The sequence below is a fragment of the Manacus vitellinus genome, unplaced genomic scaffold (assembly GCF_001715985.3).
Source record: "Manacus vitellinus isolate BGI_N305 unplaced genomic scaffold, ASM171598v3 scaffold_24_pilon, whole genome shotgun sequence".
Lineage (NCBI taxonomy): Eukaryota > Metazoa > Chordata > Aves > Passeriformes > Pipridae > Manacus > Manacus vitellinus.
In genome coordinates, this window is record NW_021939798.1 from 6663800 (window position 1) to 6686018 (window position 22219).

At 45.8% G+C, this 22219-nt stretch overlaps 1 protein-coding gene across 1 annotated transcript in view; it reads left to right on the forward strand.

Annotated features, from left to right (window-relative positions):
• The window catches only part of CACNA1G (calcium voltage-gated channel subunit alpha1 G), a 145680-nt gene that overhangs the window by 108802 nt on the left and 14659 nt on the right, over positions 1 to 22219 (forward strand). The window contains 12 exon segments of the mRNA XM_029959986.1: positions 874 to 999; positions 1611 to 1700; positions 2273 to 2486; positions 4945 to 4995; positions 10889 to 11040; positions 13305 to 13414; positions 14468 to 14601; positions 15782 to 15852; positions 16130 to 16208; positions 16286 to 16407; positions 16578 to 16922; positions 19242 to 19382. Coding sequence (XP_029815846.1) covers positions 874 to 999; positions 1611 to 1700; positions 2273 to 2486; positions 4945 to 4995; positions 10889 to 11040; positions 13305 to 13414; positions 14468 to 14601; positions 15782 to 15852; positions 16130 to 16208; positions 16286 to 16407; positions 16578 to 16922; positions 19242 to 19382 — 1635 coding nt within the window.

Below are 22219 nucleotides of genomic sequence, written 5' to 3' on the forward strand. Positions count from 1 at the left end.
GCTTTGATACCATCTATCCTGCTAGCATCAATCACCCTGTCTGAAGCAGTAATCATCCCCTGCCACTCTGTTCTGAGCACAGGAAGCACCAGGTCTAGGCATGTGGAGGCTCCTGTTCCTTGTGCAGGTGTAAATCAGGAGCTGACTCCCCAGGAGTTGTGTCTTTCCTGGCTTAAACCAAAGGAAATAAGCTCAGGATCAGGTACCCAGCACGGGTTGGGCTTGGCTCCTTAAACTCTGCACAAGGAATATTTTCAGTGACCCCTGCATGGATGGCAGAGCCTTATGACAGCTGGAGCACAGCATCCAGGATCAGAGAGTGGAGCAGGACTGGCAGCAGTCTTGATTCAACAAGAGCCCGACGTCACCCTCAGGGGCTCATCTCCTCTCTGAAGTGTTCCCTGGTGACCTCTAAGAGCACAGCTTAGTTCCTCGCTGGGCCTCTTCAGTGCCACTTTTGCTCTGCTGGCACAGGGCCCCTGTTACACATCATTTGTCATTAGCTGAGCTGAGCGGCACCGGAATTGTTCCACGGGTGGTAACAAGCCATTAGCTGCTCTGGGCTATTAGTTGGGGCTACACTTGAGCTGGCGACCCAGAAGCAAAGGCCTTTAGGCCAGTCTCAGATCACTGAACCAGACAACCTAATGCATGAGGTGGGTGTCCTAAACGCTGTGGAATCATGCATTTGCTCATTAGGTGCATATTATACAGGCTGCTCATTCTTAATAACCTGCATGAATGAGGCCAGTTCCCTTAACAGCTCTGGTTGGCGTGGGCTGTGTGGAGAACCCCAGAGGAATGCCCATCATCTGTGGAGAAATCCTGTGGACTGAACCCTGACATTTCCTCTCTTCTTTGCCTGTTTTCCAGCTTTTCAAAGGCAAGTTTTTTGTCTGCCAGGGGGAGGACACCAGAAACATCACAAATAAATCGGATTGTACAGAAGCAAGCTACAAATGGGTCCGGCACAAGTATAATTTTGATAATCTCGGCCAGGTATTAATAGAACGGTAATCTGCTTCTTTGCTCCTTTACCTCCTTGACTTTAAACCTGAGCATTATTATCCCATGGGATTTTCTTACAGGGCACTGCCAGTCGCAGTAAATATTCAGTTCACATACACAGCATTCTGTCCCCGTAAATCCCAAAGGCAGTGTTTCCAAGCAGGCATACACTTCTTTTCGGAACAGAACAAGCACATGTGGCTTCGTGGAGTACTTAATTGCTTCACTGCTACATAACAAACCAAATATATCTTGCAGAAGGGCTTGTCTAATAGAGCTGGACATTTTCAACCATCTCTGCAACGCAGCCTTATTTTAGCAGCATGGTAAGGACTAATTAGTCAGGATCAGTAGAGACCTGGAGGGTGGAAATGAAGCTGCTTTTGTCTTCAGCACTGTGGTTTCCGAATTACCGCTCGTTGCTGAACTGGCTGCTGGCATTGATAGGTTTCTGCTGCCAAGAGAAATCTTGGTCATCAAAGTGTCCCATTATCAGACAGGTAATGACAATCTTAGGCAGGAAAGGGCAAAGAGGAGTAAGATGTTACAAGTAAAAGAGCTTTACTGCAATGTGCCTAACTTTTTTTTCCGTGCGTTCCTAGGCCCTGATGTCTCTCTTTGTTCTGGCCTCCAAGGACGGGTGGGTGGATATCATGTACGATGGCTTGGATGCTGTGGGAGTCGACCAGCAGGTACGGGCTCTAGCAGAGCTGGAAGAAATGAGTTGTCAAAGGTCACACATTTCAGCTCTTGTTTTGCCAAGTACTGTTGGCTTCCACAGTCAAGTGGGGTTACAGGGGTAGGATCGAGGGAGGCGTTTGATCCAAGTTCTGGGACGTGACAAGGAGTTCAGTGAAAAGTCTGGATTTGTACTCAACCTTTCCCCTACAGATTTTGCAACACAACTGGTGTAACTCAGGTTAGGAGAACTGCACTTATCAAAGAGTGGTTTGACTTTTTAAGCAATTTCGTCATTTCCGGAGAAAAGAAATGCTTTGTGTGGGTACAGGCTTTCAGTGAGGGACTTACAGTAGCTGCAAAGGATACTGGAGAACAGAGGTGGTGCTTCTGTCCTCGACACATTTTGTATTTTGGGAACGTTCAGTTAAAATGTCTCAGAAGTCTCTAATTTTTGGGAAGAGCAGAGCACCCTGAGCTGCCTGAAAGGGGCACCCACGGGTTCTGTGGGTGACACAGTTGTATCGATTTGCTCCCATTCTTTTTTTTGAGTTTCAATTGAAATTTGCCTTCCTCCACTTTGCAGCCAGTCATGAACTACAACCCATGGATGCTCCTCTACTTCATTTCCTTCTTGCTGATCGTGGCCTTCTTCGTCCTCAACATGTTCGTGGGGGTGGTGGTGGAGAATTTCCACAAGTGTCGGCAGCACCAGGAGGAAGAAGAAGCCAAGAGGCGGGAGGAGAAGAGGCTGCGCCGGCTGGAGAAAAAGAGAAGGAGTAAGGAGAAACAGATGGCTGGTCGGTAGTCTTTCCACATCTTTCTGAGTCCTGCTTGACCTTCCACACAATCCCCTCCTCCCTCCCCTCCCTGCCTCGTGTCTGGTGATCATTCTTCTCCCAAAAGCATGTCCAGCTATAAAATTTGCATGAAGGAAATAGTGTCGTTTTAGGCTGAGCAAGGAGCCATAGAAGCCTTTTTAATGGCTGCATGATTTGCAATGACCTTTCCACTGGAGGTTATTTAAATTAAAATATAATAGTAATCACACCTGGAGCTTCTTGGATAGCAGAGCTCAGTGTTACACAAATAGTGACAACTGCAAAGATCAGCAGTGCTGGATGGCACCATAAATCTTCTGAGTCATGAGCACTGTTGCTGATAACTGGATTCACTATTTGGTTTATTACAGCCTTGTAATGCCACAGTGATGTTACCTGTCCCATTTATCAAGCAGGTTTATTTATTGGCACAGTAGCACCACTGCTATTCAAGAGTGTAATAAAATAATGGAGCCATCTCATTCTAGTAATGCTTTAAAACTCCTTAGAGAAACATATCAATGCATTTGCTTGAGAAATACAGATTAGAAAAAAAAAAAGAAGATGAGGAGAGTAACTAACTAGACAAAATAGTGCTGGTGCAAATGAACCCAACTCCGAACTGGATGTGAAACGTGCAACCCTGCATAGAGGAGGCTCTACAGGTGAAAAGAGGAAAGACTTCCACTCTGCCAAAAGTCTCCAACCTGGCATTTGTCTCTTAGTCTCTTTTTGTTTTAATGTAGTTATTCAAGTAGGAAATAAGTTAGCCAGAGGCCACAGGAGGTGCTCTTGTTCTCGCATGCTCTCTCTTCTGACTGAACTTCCTCCATTGCCCTTCGTGTTCGTGGCCTCGCATTTTCCCTTCCTGGTCAATCCGCCTGCTGCTCTCTCCCTGTCCCCTTTCACATCTCTTCTCTATCTTTGACAGACTTCAGTACTGTTTAAGAGGCTGCCTGATCAGGTGCTTGTTCCCAAAGCTGGTAATATTAAGTCTGTTTTATTTTTTAATAGTTTAAGAGGTGTTCAGTAGCTGTGACAGGCTTAATCATGCAACCACGTACCACAGCGCTGCCTTGGCCTCTCTCAGTTCAGCACTTATCCAACAATTTCCTTTGGGCACATCCTTCAGTCCCATGAGCTTCACAGGTTTTGTAACCACTAGGATGTGTCACACCAGCCTCTGGACATCAAACTTGGGTTTATGCTGAGAGCCTGGCTTCCTCACTGGTCAGTGGAAAGATGGAGGCTTCCCTCAAGAGCAGTGGAGGACACATTAGACTGTTCTCAGTTAAGTGGGATACAGATGGAAAAGAGCCCTTTTTTTAGTTGGTTGGGATTTTTTTTCCCATGAAGAAAATGCCTAGAAAGCTCTTTCTGTTAGTCAAAGTTCCCAAACATAGCTTCAAGCTGATGAGTTAGAAAAGGTTTTTAAAGGCTGGATAGAAAGATCCCTATTTAAAGTTGCAGTTTTGGAAAGTAGACATTTCTGTAGAAGAAAAATAGATGTTTAGTTATTATTAATGACTTTATTTATAAGACTAGAGGAACTAGATGGAAAAAAGACGTAAGCCTGGGCAATTTCCCAGCGGGAAGGAATCACAAACTATCCTTGGAGATACAGTTATTCATTCAGTGCTATGAAATGCCTAATTAAAGAGGCAATAAACAGCTATTTTACTGAGGATCAAATATTGCTGAGTATTCAATTGCCATAAAAACCTTTCAAGAGCAAAGTATGAAGTCCTCCAAATCGCTTTAGAACAGTTTTCCCAATTCGTGTTTGGTGAAACGTTGGTTTTAATTGACCGTGTCCAACTTTGCCCTCGGAGGCAACAGATGTCATTGCTTAACTTCATCCTGCACAGTGGGAACTTGCAGATGATACCAAGACTAAGGCTGTGATTGTGCCAGCAACTGCATGGGGGTTCCTTTCAGCTGGGCTTCCTGTGTGACCTCAGATGCCCAAACCAACCTATGGATGCCAGATATGGACCGACAGACATCTGACTGGTGGCATGGTCATTTTTGGTTGTAGACTCTTCCAGTGCATTTATCCAATCAGATATCGGAAAACCAGAAAAGAGATCTCAGCTCATGAGAAGTGGGCAGGTGCAGGGGTGTTGCTGTAAGTTGTGCTGTTCCAGCAGAATGTGAACTAGGTCGTCCTTCAGAAGTGTCTGCTCCATCGTCATCAAATGAGGGGGTTCTCAGGGATCTCTTGGGCTTCCACCTGTGCACGTGGCAGAAGCACAAGAGCACTTCCTTTTTCACGTGTAGCTGAGCCCACCCTCCACGAAGCACAAGGAGAGGATCACGCAAGGAAACAATCCCGGTAGAGGCAACGGAGAGCCTGAGAGCCGTAGGGACCTCCGAAGGGGATGGGAAGTCTTGCCGTGTGTCCTGCCGGGTGATTAATGCCATTTCGTTCTTTTAGATCTAATGCTGGATGATGTATTAATGGAGAGCTCAGCCAGTGCAGTGCAAGGTACTGGGAAGTCGGCACGTCTCGTCCCCCTGAATGGCAGTGCTGTGTCACTAACGGCTCGCCACCGCGCTGTGAGGCATCCCACTAAACCGTGTGTGTGGTGCAAAGCTCGTTCGCTTACTTCATGGCACACGCATCCCATCCTGAGCTGCAGGTCTCTGCAGACCTAGCTCAGGACTGACGCTTTCAAACCCTTAATTTACTCTTCAGTCATGTTATGTTATTCAGTATTATTTTTTTTTTTTCCTGGTTTTCATTAAGGCACTGTCAGATTTTCATGACTTTTTTTTTTTTTTTTTTTTTTTTTTTTTTTTTTTTTTTTTGTTCTGTTAGGGTTTTTTTTCTTAGAGAATAATGACTGGACTGTGAAGTGGGTCCTTTATTGTTGACTTTAGCTTTCCAACCACCAGCTTAGGAGTCTGAATAATTTGCAGGCGTGTCTCTGGAAGGCAGGCAGTTGCCATTAGAGAGGATATTTCCTTATTTCTTCAGCCTTTGCTCATTGCTCAGCAAACACTGTGCTTCAGGGAGGCACAGTATTTTTTTCCAGAAGGGTAAAATTCAGTATAGTGCAGAGCCTCAGTGTTTTAATGGGGAGCTCAACCCCACACCAATCCTCAGCATGGACGTGGAGTTTAGTCACTGTGCTGCTCAGCTTGTAAATTCTGTGTATTGATTGAGAGTTGCTTGATCCATGAGGCATCTTGTAAATTAAAAGAAATAAAGATGCCACCTTAAAGCCTTTCCAGGTCCTGGTGGGGATGGACCATCTGGGCTGAACAGTGCTGGGGTCTGATCTGCCCCCCGACCCACCGCTCTGTCATGTCTCCCTTTCCCAACCCCCCTTCCCAGGACGATACTCAGGGCTGCAAATCTGTCCCTTGCTCTTTTTATTTTTAGGAGAAGCTTTGATCTGGCAAACATTTTGTTTAATTCATAACTTAAGAATATTAGCCTGAATAATTAAAGAGGTGACAACATAGAAACAAATATAGCTGTAATTTTCGACAGAAATAATATGCTAGGAAAATTGTGCCATTAAAACTCTCACCTGTGCACAAGCTCCCACTGCTTGCGATGGGAACAGGGCTCCATCCATCTCTCATAGATTGCAGGGAGTTTTGATTAAATAAAAATTGCAAGGTGAGGGCTATTGGCTTTCACTGCAGAGATAACTCAAGGAGACAGAGGTTCTACCTTATATTTCTAGGCCTTGTTGGAAGTTATCACAACATGCTTTAATAAATCCTGTATCTCCTTCCCACTGCTGTTCCTGATATTTTTATTTCTTTGCTGTCTTTCTTGCTGCTCTTGCTGGGCTTCCTGACCTCTCTGTGAAATGGGGGCAGCGCAAGGGGGGGCTTTCACTGACTTTGGGACTCTGGTTATTTTTTCTTCTTTTTATTTGATTGTGACTCCTCTCCTGGTCCTATAGAGTTACATCAAGGCTGTCTTATTTTGTGTTATTTTTAAGGCACTGAACTCATTCCAAACCCCTCTGTTATCCCGTGCAGGCTCAGAAAGACCCTTAGAGTTCGCCTTTAAAACATGTACAATTGTCAGGTCTGTGCTTTGTGTTCCCTTTTGTTGTCTTTTCTTTGGATCCAGTGGTAGTGAATGTGCCATGCCGCTCCTCAGGCACCAGAGTGAGGGAACAGAAAGGTTTTATATTTGAACCTGACTGTTGGGAATTTAGGGAATCAGTCCCAGGTGCTGTAGCCGAACCTCCTGTGGTTCAGTGAGGAATCTGGAGTTGTGACTCAAAGCTTCCCCACATCTCTGCACTTCCAGAGGCTTTTCTTCTCTTTCTATAAAGACAAAATGGAATATATTGTGTGTGTGTGTGTGTGTGTGTGTGTGCGCTGCTGCTGCCTGGTATTTAGTGAGATATTTTATAATTTAATTTTTTCCTTTTTTTTCCCCTCCAAGTCTACATTCTATCACAACCGGAATCTTCTCAGTGGAAATAATTTATCATTTTCCATTTCACTTTTTTTTTTTTTTTTTAACAAATCCATTCAGTACAATAAAAGCCAAGTAAAACTCTGTGTTTAAATCTAAAAAAGTTCCTTCAGTGCAAACTACTTTTTAACCTAATAATATTCTTGATACAGTTTGTAAATCCAGCTGCGTCACGGGCTCATTGCTCACTGGTTTGCTGCTGTCCTCCAGATATACTCAGACCTGCAAAGTAGTTAATTCCCTTATTATAGGAGAAGGAAGAAGCTGAAGGAGACAGTAATGGAATTGTCCCACTCTCGTGAATTCCAATTTCCTGTGCCCACGCACCTCCGGCTCGAAGCCACCTCAGGGAAAGTGGCAATTTCTCTCTTGACAGGGCTATATTGGGAGGCAGACGCTACCCAGAGATATTTTGGAGCTGCATGCCCAACCTGATTCCCCCCAAGAAAATGCAGTTAACGGGAAAAAAGTGGCCCTGGTCCCACTTCTTGCTGTGCTGGCAGAGATGGCCAAGCCCTGGGATACTCTGGGAGCTGGCAGAGGCACTGTCAGGGAGAAACAGGGGTGCCTGTGGTGCTGCTGTGTTGGGCACTGGTGTCATTTCACAGGTGACATCCCATAGCCATCAGACAAACAGCAGCATGGGGTTTAATGCTTAAAACCCAGACTGGGATCACTGAACCCCAGGGGCACCCGGCCTGGGAGAAGTTAGACAGGAATTAGGAATGGGAAATGTTTATCCTGCAACAGCAATGGTCATTTCCTTTCCTAAAGGGCAGGAGAGGACTTATAATGAGTTTGAGTACCCCATGACACAGGCTGGGGCTGCCATGCTCTGACTCCCAACCCTCATTAAGGGAATCAGTAATCCTGCAGGATGATGCCAAGAGTTGGGCACATCTTGGGAAACAACCTGAGCTGAGAACCCATAGAAATGATGAGCTAAAGCCGTGTCCTCTGTGCCAGGCACTGCTCCCCTTCCCAGCACAGTCAGTCCCCTTGGACCACCATCATCCAGGATGGAGGGGCAGGTGGGACTCACCCAGGCCAGCTCCCAAAGAGCTGCAACATCCTCTTCCTTAGGAAGAGATTGCTCAGGATCCACTGTCTGAGCTAAGTTTATCCTGTGTAATGATCTCCAGATTTGACCCACTTCTCCCTCTCTCCTGGCCTCCAGCCACTGTGAAGCAGCTTGATTTACACCCTGTTTACCAGCCTGATGTCTCGTAGTGGGCTTTTGCTGTATTTCCCCATCTTTTCTCATTCTGCCAATTCTTTGTTGGTTTGCTCTCCTCCTCCTTTCTTTAACACCATGTGTGCCGAGAAGCCACGTTAACCTTTCCAGTAATAACCGAGACTAACCCAGAGCTCCTGTTGTTCTTGACACAGTGTATTGTAACAGTACAGTAATGTGGTGTTGTGTTAGTTGTGAAGTTCACCACCCGGAGTTTAACAGATGTCTGTATTTCCCAAGATGTTGGTATTGTTCAGCTCTTTATTGCAATAACTAAGAATGCCACTGTGTGATAGGGGGCACGGGCTTTGCACCGGCGTAACTACGTCGGAGCTGTACCCAAATTCTCTGCAGAACTGCGCAGGTCAAGTTAAAGAAATGGTGTTTTTACAATGGTAAAAAGTGGTTTACCTGTTCAGAAAGTCCCCTGCCCACCTAGGCACAGTGGGGGTTTAGCCCTGGTCCTCGGGCAGCATGTCAGCCCGTGTGTGGGTCATCCCGCGGTAGCATCCGAACTGCACTGAGATGCATGGCCGGCATGGGGAGACCGGGGAAGCGAGTGGTGGCATGGTTTATAAACAGGGTTGGCAAATCCCCTCTTAACAAAGGTAACGGGGAAGTATGAAACATTTACAGCTGGTAATTTTGGAAGGCTGCAAGGGCGCCTGCGAGAGCAGCATCCAGGGACGTTTGGCTGTGGAAAGCTGCGGGTATGAGCTGGGAGAGGTGGAAAGGAAGCTTGGGAGAAGGGGGTGCTGAGAGGGGGAAGCCTTTGCAGATATCTGAACAATTAGCAACCCTGCTTATAAGGTCATGCACTGGCTAATCCAGGTGCAGGAGCCCTGCACAGGAGACATTTACAACCTCTCTCTAAATCCTTTCTCTGTTCTAACCACATCGGTGCTATTCTGTAGGATTTGGAATTACCTGTCAGTCAAAGCTGAGAAAAAAAATTGAATTCCAGTGTAATTATTCATAAATAAATCCATTGCAGGAAAAGGTAGAAACACTGACATTTTTCTTTTTGAATGTGAATTATACATAAATGTAGAAGAAGTAAGTGATCCAATTACGATGGTGTTTCTTTCTGAGATGATAAGTTGGTTCGTAAAAATAGGTCCTATTCCTAACCTAATTGTATTCAAACATTTTAGTTAATTTGCTACTCATAATTTAGCATAATGTGATCGAGATATCTTGACTTTATGGAGATTTATGCAGATTCTGAGATATCTGACAAAGTCTTATGAATGAGTCAGCAGCTACCAGTCTGCTTTTTTTTCATAAGCACTCAATAGATTCAGTATGAAAATTAATTTTACAGACCTTTTCATCAATATTGTGTTTTAGCACTCAGGTGCAGATCACCTAAAGCCCACTGCAGATCAGAAAGTGAATATTAATACTGCCTTTCATTTGATGACACTGAAAAGAATTTTGGGCCTTCCAAACCCCTACAGAATAAAACTGCTGAGTGATTTTTCTCTCTTGTCCCTGGGCTGGAAGGGAAAGGTCTGTCTCTATGGAAAAAACAAAACTCCTATTTTTCAGGATCCTGTTATGGAGCAGGGAGCACATGAAACCATTAAATCTATGGGTTCGATTGCAATGTCATTGGCTATTGACAAAGTGAACTCTATTTCCAGGCAAAATTTAATCTTCTAAAATTAGTTTTCCCCGAGGGCAACCCAAACTTGTGCTTCCTGGCTTTATCCTGCCCAACTTTTTTTCTTGAAATAATGTATCAAAATGTACATTTGCTCAGCAGCACTAAATATCAACCATGTAATTCTTACAGCTCAATAATTTTCACAACCAGTTGATCATCTAATTATGAGAGTAATATTATACTCTGACATATTCAAGACAGTCCTTTCCACTTCAATCTGCATTATAATGCCTCCTTGAAAATTGTACTGAATTATATACTCAGCCTTGGCATTTCCTCATTAGAGATTAGGTGAGTAAATTAGTTTATCTCTAGGAACATTCAGGGTCTAAAGAGCATGTGTCATCCCTGAGGCAGCCAAACACGGGGATGAGTTGAACAGTGAAATATGTACTTTGATAATCTTGTCTAAGTGGAGAATCGTTATTTTCTGATCACTAGGGCTGACTGATCAACTTTCCTTGGTATTTTTATGGACCATTTTTCAGGGCTTTGACAGCCAAAGTGTTGAATTTTGTTCCCTCTATAGTTTACTGGAAAGAACATAATATGCCTGAGCTCCTTCCCTTTCAAAGACCACCGCGAACTCAATGGCCCGTGTTTTTAAGGCATTGTTAGTAAAATCTATCCCCAGCATCTGGCCGTTAATTGGGTTTTCAGATACTTTGGGGACTTTTACTATAGCAGAAACAAAAATTGTTGTTTTAATTTAGGTTTAACTTAAATTTCCCTATAGGGAAAAGTGTTCTTTAGCAGCACCAGCTCACCTCATCCCTGATGCCACAAGGCTGAGTATAGCGCATGTCCCACTGAAGATATTTAATGGATGTAAGATGACGGGAGCCCTGCTGTGTATAAGAAATGGTAACATGGCAGCAAGAAAAGAAGGAAGTAAAAAAGACAGCATGCTGCTGTAATCGGTCTAGAATTTATCGTCCCTGGAGTTGGAAAGTGAGGGTGCGTTGGCTTCAGAAAGACGCAGAGAAATGACTTGACGTGCCTCTCCGCTCTCCTCCTCCCCGCTGCAGAAGCACAGTGTAAGCCCTACTATTCGGATTACTCCCGCTTCCGCCTCCTGATCCACCAGATGTGCACCAGCCACTACCTGGATTTGTTCATCACCGGCGTGATTGGCCTCAACGTGATCACCATGGCCATGGAGCACTACCAGCAGCCAAAGGTACTGGGTCGGCCAAGGGGGACATGCGGGGCCGTGGTGGGATGTGCTGATGGGCTGAGTCAAGGCCAGTTTTGCTGTTAGACCTCAGAACCCCCATTCACCATGCCTGAGCTGTCCCTTTACCCATGGAGTGTACCCGTCCTACAGCTGGCTTCCAGCTCAATCTATGGCTTTTGGTGCATGGATCCCATTGCACCTCTCCTTTCTAGTTTAAGTGCAAGCAAACTGCTTTGAAAATGAGGATGGGAGCAGGTTTGTTTGCTTTGCTAGATTAGATCATCGTTGATATCTTCCATTTTACTTAGGTTTTCCCCCTGAAAAAAAAAAAAAGAGGAAAAAGAATAGAAGAATCTGTGAAATGTTTCTTTTTGCAAAGTTTCTTCTAAATCCCCAGTGTCCCATAGGACCCGATTTTCACAGGCATTGCATTCCACTCTGATCTTTTAAGTACATTTTAATATATTAGTGTGCTAAGTTCCTGGGTCTTTTTCATGCTGTGAAAATAAAAACAGCCTGTCCTGGGATGTCAAGTCTCTTGTGCATAAGAATGAAATGGAAATAGCTGCCTTTGCCATATAACTTGTACTTACTTTTATTAGCCACTTTCAGAATGAATAAATATAACACACAATGGGAGGAAATATTCTCTAAGACTAGACAGGACTTGAATACTTAATATAAAAAACCACCCCAAACAACTAAAACATGCAAACGACGGGGGGAAATATCCTCCAGCCTATCATAAAGAAACCAAAAGCGAAAGGAAGCAAGCCCAATTTATTTTTTCTGTTCAGGTCACCTTTAAATACCCTGGAAGGCTCATTTCGTGATTCAGTCATTTGGTGATGAAAAAGGTTGTTGGCGAAGGAGCCTGGACCGGAGTCGCACTAGAGCGTGCGTCTTACCGCAGTCGTTTTGCAGCTACATCTTTTGTATTATAAAAATGTTGGTCGGGATTTTGTTTTTTATTTTCTTAAGGAAAATAACATTTTGTCTCTAAGCCTCTGGTATGCAGCGTCTGGGTAATAACTCCAAGCCTGGGCTGTGCTGGTGTGACAGCACAGTTCGAGCCACGCAACATACTTGAGTCTTGCTGAGTCGGGGCCTCGAAATCACTCTGGTCTGGGTGATGGATGGCTGGGATCCTGAAGACATTTAAAGGCTAAATGTACCAGACAGCTTTATATCCAAATATAACAATTGCTCGGTGTCTTGGTGCTGAAAGGGTTTGGTGATGGGATGCACTGGGATGCCCTGGGAATGAAACACCAACCAGGGATGCTGCAGCTGCTCACAGAGAGGGGGATGCACAGTGCATAGAGGTGGTTCAAGCACATTTATCTGCTTTTGCCAGATGAATTTTCTTATTTGCTGCGGAGCCCAAGTGCTCTGCAGTATGAGTTCAGAGCCACGGCTTCCTTTGGGTTTGTGTTTGTCAGGCAGGTGAGGTGATTTTTACCCGTGGATGCTTGAAACTAAACTGTAACATGATGGCAGAGTGCCTGGCTTAAACCCCTCCTGCTATGGTTTCTCCCATGGAGGGATCAGCAAGTGTTGGTTTTGGTCTCAGAGCACTCTGTTCCCATCTCCTGCATTCCCTAACAGTGTCCTGGACAGTTATTACTGTTCCATTTGCCAGCTATGAGAAATTCAATGCACGTCACTTAAGAGGCCAGAGAGGATGCTGTGACCACAGTGCTCCTTCATGAGCAAGGCTTTTGGGGATAAAATCATCTCTGAGAAGGCTTAATGCCTGACTGTGCATGAGTTGTCCCAGCCAGGGTGCACCTGGATTAATGGCCAGGCTCTGACTTCTGCAGAGGAAGGGGGGCAGGGGAAAACACAAGGCACTTGCTCCTCCTGGCATGCCATCCCTCTCTCCTGCTCCTTGCCAAAAGCTCAAGGTGAGGAGTAATGGCAGGCTGTCACAAAGGAGTCATTTGGCCAGTGCTTGCATGAACGAGCAAGTGGGATGAAATTCAGCTTTCTGCAGAAAGCACAAGGGGTTTTGTGCTGCTGACACCTGCAAATGCAGCAGCTCTTACTGCTCACCCCAGCAATCCCAGCTGGGGTTGTGCCTTGGGTCTGTGCTAGCCCCTCCTGGGATGCTATCCCTGGGACATTTATCATCGGAGAGAGTCCACGTTTGGAGACTTTTATCAGTAGTTTGGAAATGAGTAACTGGTGACAGAAGATTCAGGTTCGCAGGCAGCAAAGCCCCTCTGCAGAGCTAATGTCTAACCCAATGCTGTGCCCACATCCAGGTTCTTGATGAAGCCCTGAAGATTTGCAATTACATCTTCACCGTTATCTTTGTCCTGGAGTCTGTTTTCAAGCTTATTGCCTTTGGGTTTCGTCGCTTCTTCCAAGACAGGTAACAAAAGCTCCGTCGTGCCCACGGGGGCAGCAGCAGGTTCCGGAGACAGCCACCCACATTTAGCATCCTGAATTCCCATGGTCTGCCCCGTGGTGTCTGTCTGCTATGTGTGAACACTTTGTGGTGTGACTGGTTGAAAGCTGGGTAGGTGGAGGCTTGGGATGTGAGCCGGAGAAGGGATCGTGCATGCCAAGGAGAGGGATTGTACCACTTTGGCCCTTGGGAGTGGATGAAACAGAGACCTCACACTGACCAGCTGGTTCTCTTCTCACACCAGTTGCATGTCCATATAGTCAAGAGGACCTGCTGAAGTGACAAAATTTATGCCAAGAGACAGAATCTTGCCCTGAATGATAATGAAAGAGAAAAGGGACCCTTTCTTTTGAAGATGTGGAGCAGTGGATGAAATTGTGTCTTTATCTAGATTTTCACTCTCTTACCTCACAAATACAAATTTTATGTCCTTGGTGAATCTTTCTCCTCCCATTTTTGACTTCTTCAATGTTAACACCAAGAGCACACCACTGAGCAGGACTCGACAGGAGCCCTTCAGCAGCCAGTGTGTTGTTCCACCCCTCTCCCCATATTTCGTGTGTCCATGGTGGGATTAAATCTCTCTCCAGCCTGGCACGAATCCTTGGGGTCTTTCCTTTACCCAGTGTGATTTTTGTTGCAAGGACTGGACCCAGGGTCCTGTTCTTTCTGGGGCAAATCTCACGCTGAGGTCCACGAGTGTCATGTCTAGAAGTGGCCAGAGAGATGCCACAGCACCTCCCCTGAGGTCTGCAGCCTCTGGGTAGAAAACTGCCCAGCTTTTGTTTCTCTTTCCCCTCAGTCAAGGATATCTTTGGAATTGGCTGGTTTTCTAATGAGATGCATTAGTTATAATGATTTCATAACATAACTGCTTTTGTATAATACCCTCAGAAAAATGCTGCAGATTCATTTGAGTGCTCGAGCCATTGAAATGACTGGAATTCGTGTGAAGCAAGCTACCTCCCCTTGCCAGCTTCTTAGTAGATGTTAAACTTCGTTTTGTGTTGTCTCCAGATGGAACCAATTAGATCTGGCAATCGTGCTGCTGTCTATCATGGGCATCACTTTGGAAGAGATCGAGGTGAACGCTTCGCTACCAATTAACCCCACTATTATCCGAATCATGAGGGTTCTCAGGATTGCTCGAGGTGAGAGGAATAAAACAGAACTGACTTGTGTTTGAGGTGCGGGGTCCCCACCAGGAGAGAGTTAAAGCGTTGGGAAACAGTCCTGGGGCACATCCCCATCATGATGTGCATAGTTCTGGCATCAACAGGCTGTAAACAAATAAAAAGAACAATGGGGGAAAATACTTGCAAGGAGCCAAAAAGCTGAGCCAACTGACCATGTGTTTCTCTCTTAAGAGGACTTGAAAAGCTGAGAGCTTAGGAATGAAGGAGAAGTTACTGTGGCTGTAACTCCCAGAGATATACCTGGGAAAATGATGCCAGTCAAATCAAAGTCATCTCTAACAGGGATTAGAGAACACAAGCTTGAGTACGTTGGCTTTAAAAGACAAGCATCTAATAAATTTAATTTCCCGTGAGGCTTTACATCACACCACTTGGTGACAAAGCTTGCCTTGTCACTCTGCATCCATCTGTCCCCTCAGACGTGTAGCAACACGTACCCGAGTCGGGGAGCCAGCTTCTGCAGGGCCTGATTTTTTCAGAACAGGGAGGTCTCAGGGCCAAATGATGAAATTGTAAAATGTGAGTGCTCAGGCCCTTAATGAAGTACTGCCAGGCCATCCTGAAGGGTATTGTGCTCTGAGGAAAATTGTTCTGATTGCAGCCCTCACCTAAGCAAAGAAGGAGCTGGAGGAGAAATTAAATGCTTCTGTGTCTCAAGGGGGGGGTGGGAAAAGTGCATTGGATCCCTTTCAGAATTAAAAATACATGCGTTTTCCAGTTGGAAATGCAACCTTCTGGAAGAGATGTGTAAATCAGTTCCTCAGTGAATCATGTATGAAAGTGGGTAGCCTATGGAAGTGGGAAAGTAGCCCCAGGGCTGGGAAAGTAACTGCTCATGATAACCAGAGGAAGGAGATGAGTCCAACGCAGATAAAGTGGGGAAAGGAAGCGCCAGGCAGAATGATAACACTTTTTTCAAGTCTCAGGATAGGTGATGCTGCTATTCACAGGATTTTGATAGTATCCAAGCAACAAGGAGCGATGTAAAAAGGCCAGGGACTGTAGCAGCTAATGGAGAACACTTGACATGATTTCACATTTCTCCTCCTATAATTTGTGGCTCCCAGGAGAGGGGCTGGGTTTGTGCCTCTGTGCTAACGCTGCCGTTACCATATTTCGAACGTGTTTTCTGCAGTGCTGAAGTTGCTGAAGATGGCTGTGGGGATGAGAGCCCTCTTGGACACCGTGATGCAAGCACTGCCGCAGGTAACCCACTGCCATATCAAACGAGATCTCCTCTGGCCCACAGCTAATTTCCTATTGCAGAGGAATGCTAATCATTTTATCTTTACTGTCATTAGAGAATCACATTTCCCTTCCGAAGCACAGTCTGAGATACAGTCCTCACACTGAGGTCATTTTTCCCCTGAAGCAGTTTAAGTTTTGGATTAAAGAATACAGCAAGAAACAGGTCTGGAACAAAAAAGTCAATGAATGTTCTTTTTTTGTGTTTTTTCCCCCCCATTTCTTTTTCTCTTTTCAGGTGGGGAATCTGGGTCTTCTCTTCATGTTGTTGTTTTTCATATTTGCAGCTCTTGGAGTGGAGCTGTTTGGAGACCTTGGTGAGTCTTCCCGTGCCGGTGGAAGGGGTGGGAGTGGTGTGTGAGTGGTGGTCTCATGGCTGTGCTTGGTCCCACAGAATGTGATGACACACACCCCTGCGAGGGGCTGGGACGACACGCCACGTTCAGGAACTTTGGGATGGCCTTTCTGACTCTCTTCCGAGTATCCACAGGAGACAACTGGAATGGGATAATGAAGGTAAATGTTAAGGTTTCATCGGCAAGTATATCGCTATTCTAGACCTGAAATTTGCCAAATCTTCTCAGCTTTCTTCATGAAAGGAGGTGCAGCCAGGTGGCCAGACAGCAGACCGAGGTCCCTGCTGGAACCTCTTCACATCCCTCCACCATTTCCCCCCCTGTTTCCAGGACACACTGCGTGACTGTGACCAGGAGTCCACCTGTTACAACACCGTCATCTCCCCCATCTACTTCGTCTCCTTCGTGCTGACGGCCCAGTTTGTGCTGGTGAACGTGGTGATCGCTGTGCTCATGAAGCACTTGGAGGAGAGCAACAAGGAGGCGAAGGAGGAGGCAGAGCTCGAGGCAGAACTGGAGATGGAAATGAAGACAATCAGCCCTGGCCAACACAGCCCCTCGGACATCTTTGCATGGACAGGCAACACCGGTGGAGAGAGACCCGAGAGCCCCCGAGGGTGTACCAATCCCATGCAAATCAAGGTGGATTCTCAGCTCTCTTTAGCTTACCACATGGTGAGAACCTTGGCTGGAGGGTGAAGAGGGCTTGACCTGCATATTTTCTGGGGGAAGACATGCACGAGTTGGTAATGAAGGAGGGGTGTACTGTATGTCCTGGGCTTGTATTCCTCACTGTCTGCTGACTGAGTGTTGCGTGGTGTGGGAGCTGATGCTGCAGGGAAAAGACCCCAGCAGGTCTCCAGACCACCTTGACGCATCTGTTCAGAGGTAGAGAGCTTTGCAATTTGTTCTGGAGGTGTGCCCAAGCCACCAAATTCAAAGCTAACTCCAGATTTGCTCTGATCCAGAGTGTTGACTGGGTCCTTTGTGATAGCAAAATCATGAGCATAATGTGTTTGCTTTTCTAATACAGACCATGAACCACAACATAAAAGAGGAATAAAACTTGGCTAATCTTTGCTTCAGTATTAAATTTGTTTTATGTAACCTCAATTTAAAATCCATCCCCACAGTCAGTCTTGTAGGAAAAGATTCTTTTAACAATAGAATAATCCAGAAGAGGCTCAAACCTGAGCTCACCAGAGCTGGTGGCAGAACTCTCACCAGCTGGAGCAGTGCCAGAACAGGGCTGTAATGTGGGAGCTGCTGTGAACTGCACCAAGTCTCCCTAAAGCGTGGCTTTTGGAGGAAGATTCGGTTTGAGGAATGAGAGGTGAGGTCAAGCCCCAGACAGGTCCTTTGGGAGGGCACTGAGGTGGAATTACACAAGAAATACAGTCCAACCTGTTTTTAGTCTTAGCTGATTGCAAATTGGGTTAAACTCTACACAGACCTCATTAGTTTTTATTACATCATGATTTCACAACAGCATATCTTGGCCTCAGCCTGGGGTGGACTAATGAGTATTCTAATGCATGAAAAACTCATTTGTGATCTTTAGTCCAAGGGTGAAAAAGAGTAAATCCCTGCTTTAGCTTTGTTTCAGTTCCTAAGCTACTGGAAATTTCTGGTGCCATTAGAGCCTCTGATGTCTGAGACAGAGTCCAAAGCTGCTCTTTGGCACAAGAAAAAGAAGTTCAGGGCAATGTGGGGAAATCCAGATTTACTACGTCCTCTAGGAAGAAACAACACATCCCAACTGTTGTTGCACATGTTGAGCAGAGTACTGGCAGACTGTCCTTGGCCCTGTTGTCCTGCACCAGTACTTACACTGGCAAAACAGATAAAATGTAGAATTGCAAGACAAGTCAGTGAGAATGCCCTCACTTTGCAGTCTGTTAGACCTGCTTTCTATGAAGGTGGCCTGGGAAAGGGCTTATTTAAGTCATAACCTCCAGAGTGTGTTTCTTGCTCTTTCCCTCAAACAGAAGCCTCAAAAATCTCCAGGAGATTTTATTCTGCCTATTTATTCTCCCAGCCAAAATCTTCAGGACGAATCTGATGCTTGAGCACGATAGCAGAGGAATACAATTCCCAGGACATGACCCTGCAAGGACACGTGGTCAGCATGCTCTTTTGCTTGCCCATTCCCTGGGGTTTTTGCACCGTGTGCTGTTTGACTGTAGCGACAGTCCTCATCTCATTGTATGTAGTAGGCATCCCCCACATGGAAGGTGCACCCTTAAATCGCTCCCATGCTGCCTGCAAAAGCCAGACCCTGCTCTGTACAACCTCGCATTGTCTGTGCTGTGGCCAGCTGGTTTGACATTGGCCAGGACAACTGAGGCACCTCAACCCATGTCTGGCACATGAATTAGTGACCTGACGTGCGTCCGTCCTGGTCAGCTGCAGCTTTCATGGGCAGGATGCTCAGCTCCTCTTCTAGCCTGGTTATTTTAATTTATGTGCCCTCTGGATATGGATTTAGGTGTCAAGTATTAGGTCCTGGGGCTCTGGACCATGTGTCTCGAAGCCTTACAGCAGTAGTGTCCTGTAGAAGTTCACAGCACCGAGTATGAAGATGCTGCTCTACCTGCCCCGTTGTGCTGCTCAGGTCCCGGGAGTGACCAGCCCGTGTTTGCTGAGAGCAAGATTGTCCCCGAGGAGGGCCCTGAGCGGGAGCAGCCGCCGTCACCCCGTCTCTAGTAACGTCTGAGAAAGCTGTCTCTGCTCACCGTGATATTACTGCACTGTTCTCTCTCCTCCCCTGCCTCATCTCTCCTGTCCTGTTGTTTCTGTTACTGCCGTTCTCCCTGAACATTTCCACCCCTTTTTCCCTGCTTCTATTCTGTTTTTCCCCCTTTTGTTCATTGGGTTTGATACACTGTCCTTTTTTCTCTCTGTCTCTGTCCCTTGCCTTTTTCCTCCTCTCTCCTTTTGGCTTGCTCTCTCTCTCTCTCTCTCTCTCTGCATGCTACACACCACCCCTCCTAGGAAAGGCACTTGTTTGATACCATATCACTGCTGATCCAGGAATCTCTGGAAGGAGAGCTGAAGCTGATGGACAACCTGTCAGGCTCTGTGTGCCATCATTATGCCCTCCCAGCTCCCGAATATTACAACTCTGAGAACCAGGTTAATATATCTAATTTCCTGCAAAGTCTCCATCCGAACTCAATTTGACTGAGACCTTTAATAGCGAGTTAAAGTTCTTTGTGTAATGCGGTCACAGGGATTTTGAAGCATAAGTTGGTTTGGATTTTTCTGCGGGAGTTGAGATAATATCTTGGTTTATGATGTTGTGTGTCAGTGCAAGAGCAAGAGTACAGGCTTGGAGTTTCCCTTGTCAACACAGTAAGAAGTTTTTCGTTGGGATTTATAGTTCATGGGTGTTGGAGGGAAAATGTACAACATCCCATCTCCATCCTTCAGTGAGGTTCTCGTATTTGGCTTCTTGCCTTAAGCAGGGCTCCACAGCAATGTCAGGGCACATCTGCAGAGCCTGGAGCACAGCGTGAGGTCTTCCCAGAGCAGAGTTGCTGGGGATCATCAAATGATCTCTGTTTTGTGCCTACTTATACTGCATGAAAATCCAGTTTTGAATGATTTTTCCTAAAGCGGCTTCTTGCAAATGGGTCACTGTAAACTAGATCCTCATCCCTGATCTAGATTGAATTTAGGAGGGGAGGCAGCCCTTAATGAGGTACTTCAGTAATCGTGTGCTCCAGCGCTTTCTTGAACTGGAATACTTGTTTAAAATTAGTTCATTTACTTCCTAGAATAAAATACCTACTTTCCTCAAGTGTGTTATTCTTTGGAGCAAATATTTTCCCTAAATCACAGCAGTGACCATAATAATAATTCAAGCATACCTATTTTTTCCTGCAGTTGGAATTGAGCAAATTCTGTATTTCTTGATCTATTTTTTTTTCCCCCTTTCTGGCTAAAAATAGCAGAAGTTTTCTTGTTAAATCAGTGTGCTTATTTATGAGCTCACTGACACTCTAAATTACCCAACCCCGTGGTTCATTAGAGGAAAGGAACAAGCTTAGGTAAAATGAAATCCTACTGCAGATCTTTATATAGCAGGATAACATGTCTCCCTCTGATTGCTCTGTATCGCATTCCAGAGTCTATTAGGCTATAGGAAGTGGCTGCCTCTAAGAATTGCCAGAGGAATAGAGACAGTAGTTTTGGCAGGGAAGGCAGAGGGTCAGTAGGAAACCCAGCGAGAGCTGGTTGAAAATTTTTTGTCACAACATTTTTCACTGGAAAGTGCTGCTGCAGCAAAAAAAAAAAGGTTTTGTTTTGACATTTTCGTAATGAAAAAATATAGCATTCCAGTTTGCAATGCCTTTTTCTTTTAAAATTTAAGCTTTTTTTTGCTCCCCCTCTATAATTAAAACCCGTACAAATCAGTTGAATGTTTCCAACAAAATGTTTTGACGGCTTCGAACTCAATTTTGGGTTTGGGGAGGCTGAAAGGGGGTGATGTTTTGTTTACATTTTGGCTTTTCTGTTCACACCATTTGTCATGTTCTCAGGCAAGTCAGGAATTTAGAGCAGTGCTGGGACTTGCTGAAAGCAACCTGATTAATAGCAGCTCCCAGCAGGGAAGCTCCAGTGGGCAGGAGCTGCTGGTGTCCACCACGTTCCTGCACAGCCTTTTCCTGGCTCCAGTCAGTGGGTCCCTGTTAGGGATCACTGTCCTCGGGCTGGCAGCTTTTGCAGTGGTGCTTTTTCAGGGAGCCTGGTATGAAATCAGGAGCTCCTCCAAAGCAGCTCTCTCATCCATTGCCAGCAGATGACTGTGTTAGAGGAGATATCAAAGCCAAGGTTAGATGAGAGGAGCCCGACCCTCTTACTTATCTCAGCTGAATTTTGAGCCTCTCCAGGCTCACTCATCACTGGGTTTGTTTCGCCCCACGGATGCCGTTTCTAAGAGTGAGAAAACCCAGCCCTTTGACAACTTCAGTGCAACAGATCTGGGTCTCTGTGGTTTCTCTTGGAAGATATATTGCTGCTGAAAGACTTTTCAAGCGTAGAGGATGGGGGAAAAAAAAAGCACAGCGAGAAATGTGAAAAGGAAGCACTTGGGACTTGCCCAGAGCAGGCAGCCCCTGCGAACATGAGCCAGGTCGGTAGGTTACCTGGTGAAATGCCATCCCCAGTGCCATGAGCACCAGCCTCAGACATGCACCTGGGGAGGGGATTTAGGGAGGGCTGAGCCCATTGCAGGGCAGACATCCCCTCTTATATGTGCTGAGCAGCAGAGATGCTGCCCTGGGGGAGATGCAGCAGTCCCCTTTTTCCCCCGTTTTCTCCAAAGTCTGAAATGGCATTTCACATTTCTTATAAGAAGGCCACTGTGTCGAGGGAGAGAGATTCATCAATATTTGGATAAAGATTTTTATTAATTGCTTGAATGCCTTCAGTAGGGATGTGTTTGTGCAAGATGCATTGGTACAGAATCAGTGCAGCCATGCAGTGCCTGTTCCCAATTTGGGTTTGCTCAGTGCTGGAGGAGGTGGCTGAGGCCAGGGCTGGGGGTTATTTGGGGAGTGAAAGATGCAGGGATTGTTTTAGTAGGGCAATTATTGGTGCTTACCCAGGCACTGGAGGCTCTTTAACCAGCCAAAACCCACTGAAGGCACCAGGAAGGCATTTGCTAACCAAAATCAAGCCTTAAGTTTCCCCCTGCCCCGATTTGCCATCAGGAAGCTGATTGTAGTCCCACCTACCTCTCGGGGAGGGAGAGGTCCCTGCACTCTCCCCAGGGCACAGGGAAAGGCACACTCCATGTCCCACCTGCAAAATGGTGTTGCTGTTGGGGAATCTTTGCAGACTTGACAAGTTCAGCTTAGAGGCCAAGAAAGCAGCATGGTTATTATGGGGAAACAACTTCAGAGAAACCAGATCTTGAAGCTTCTTGTATTTGATCACAGCCAAGAGGATAAATCTCTCTAGTATGA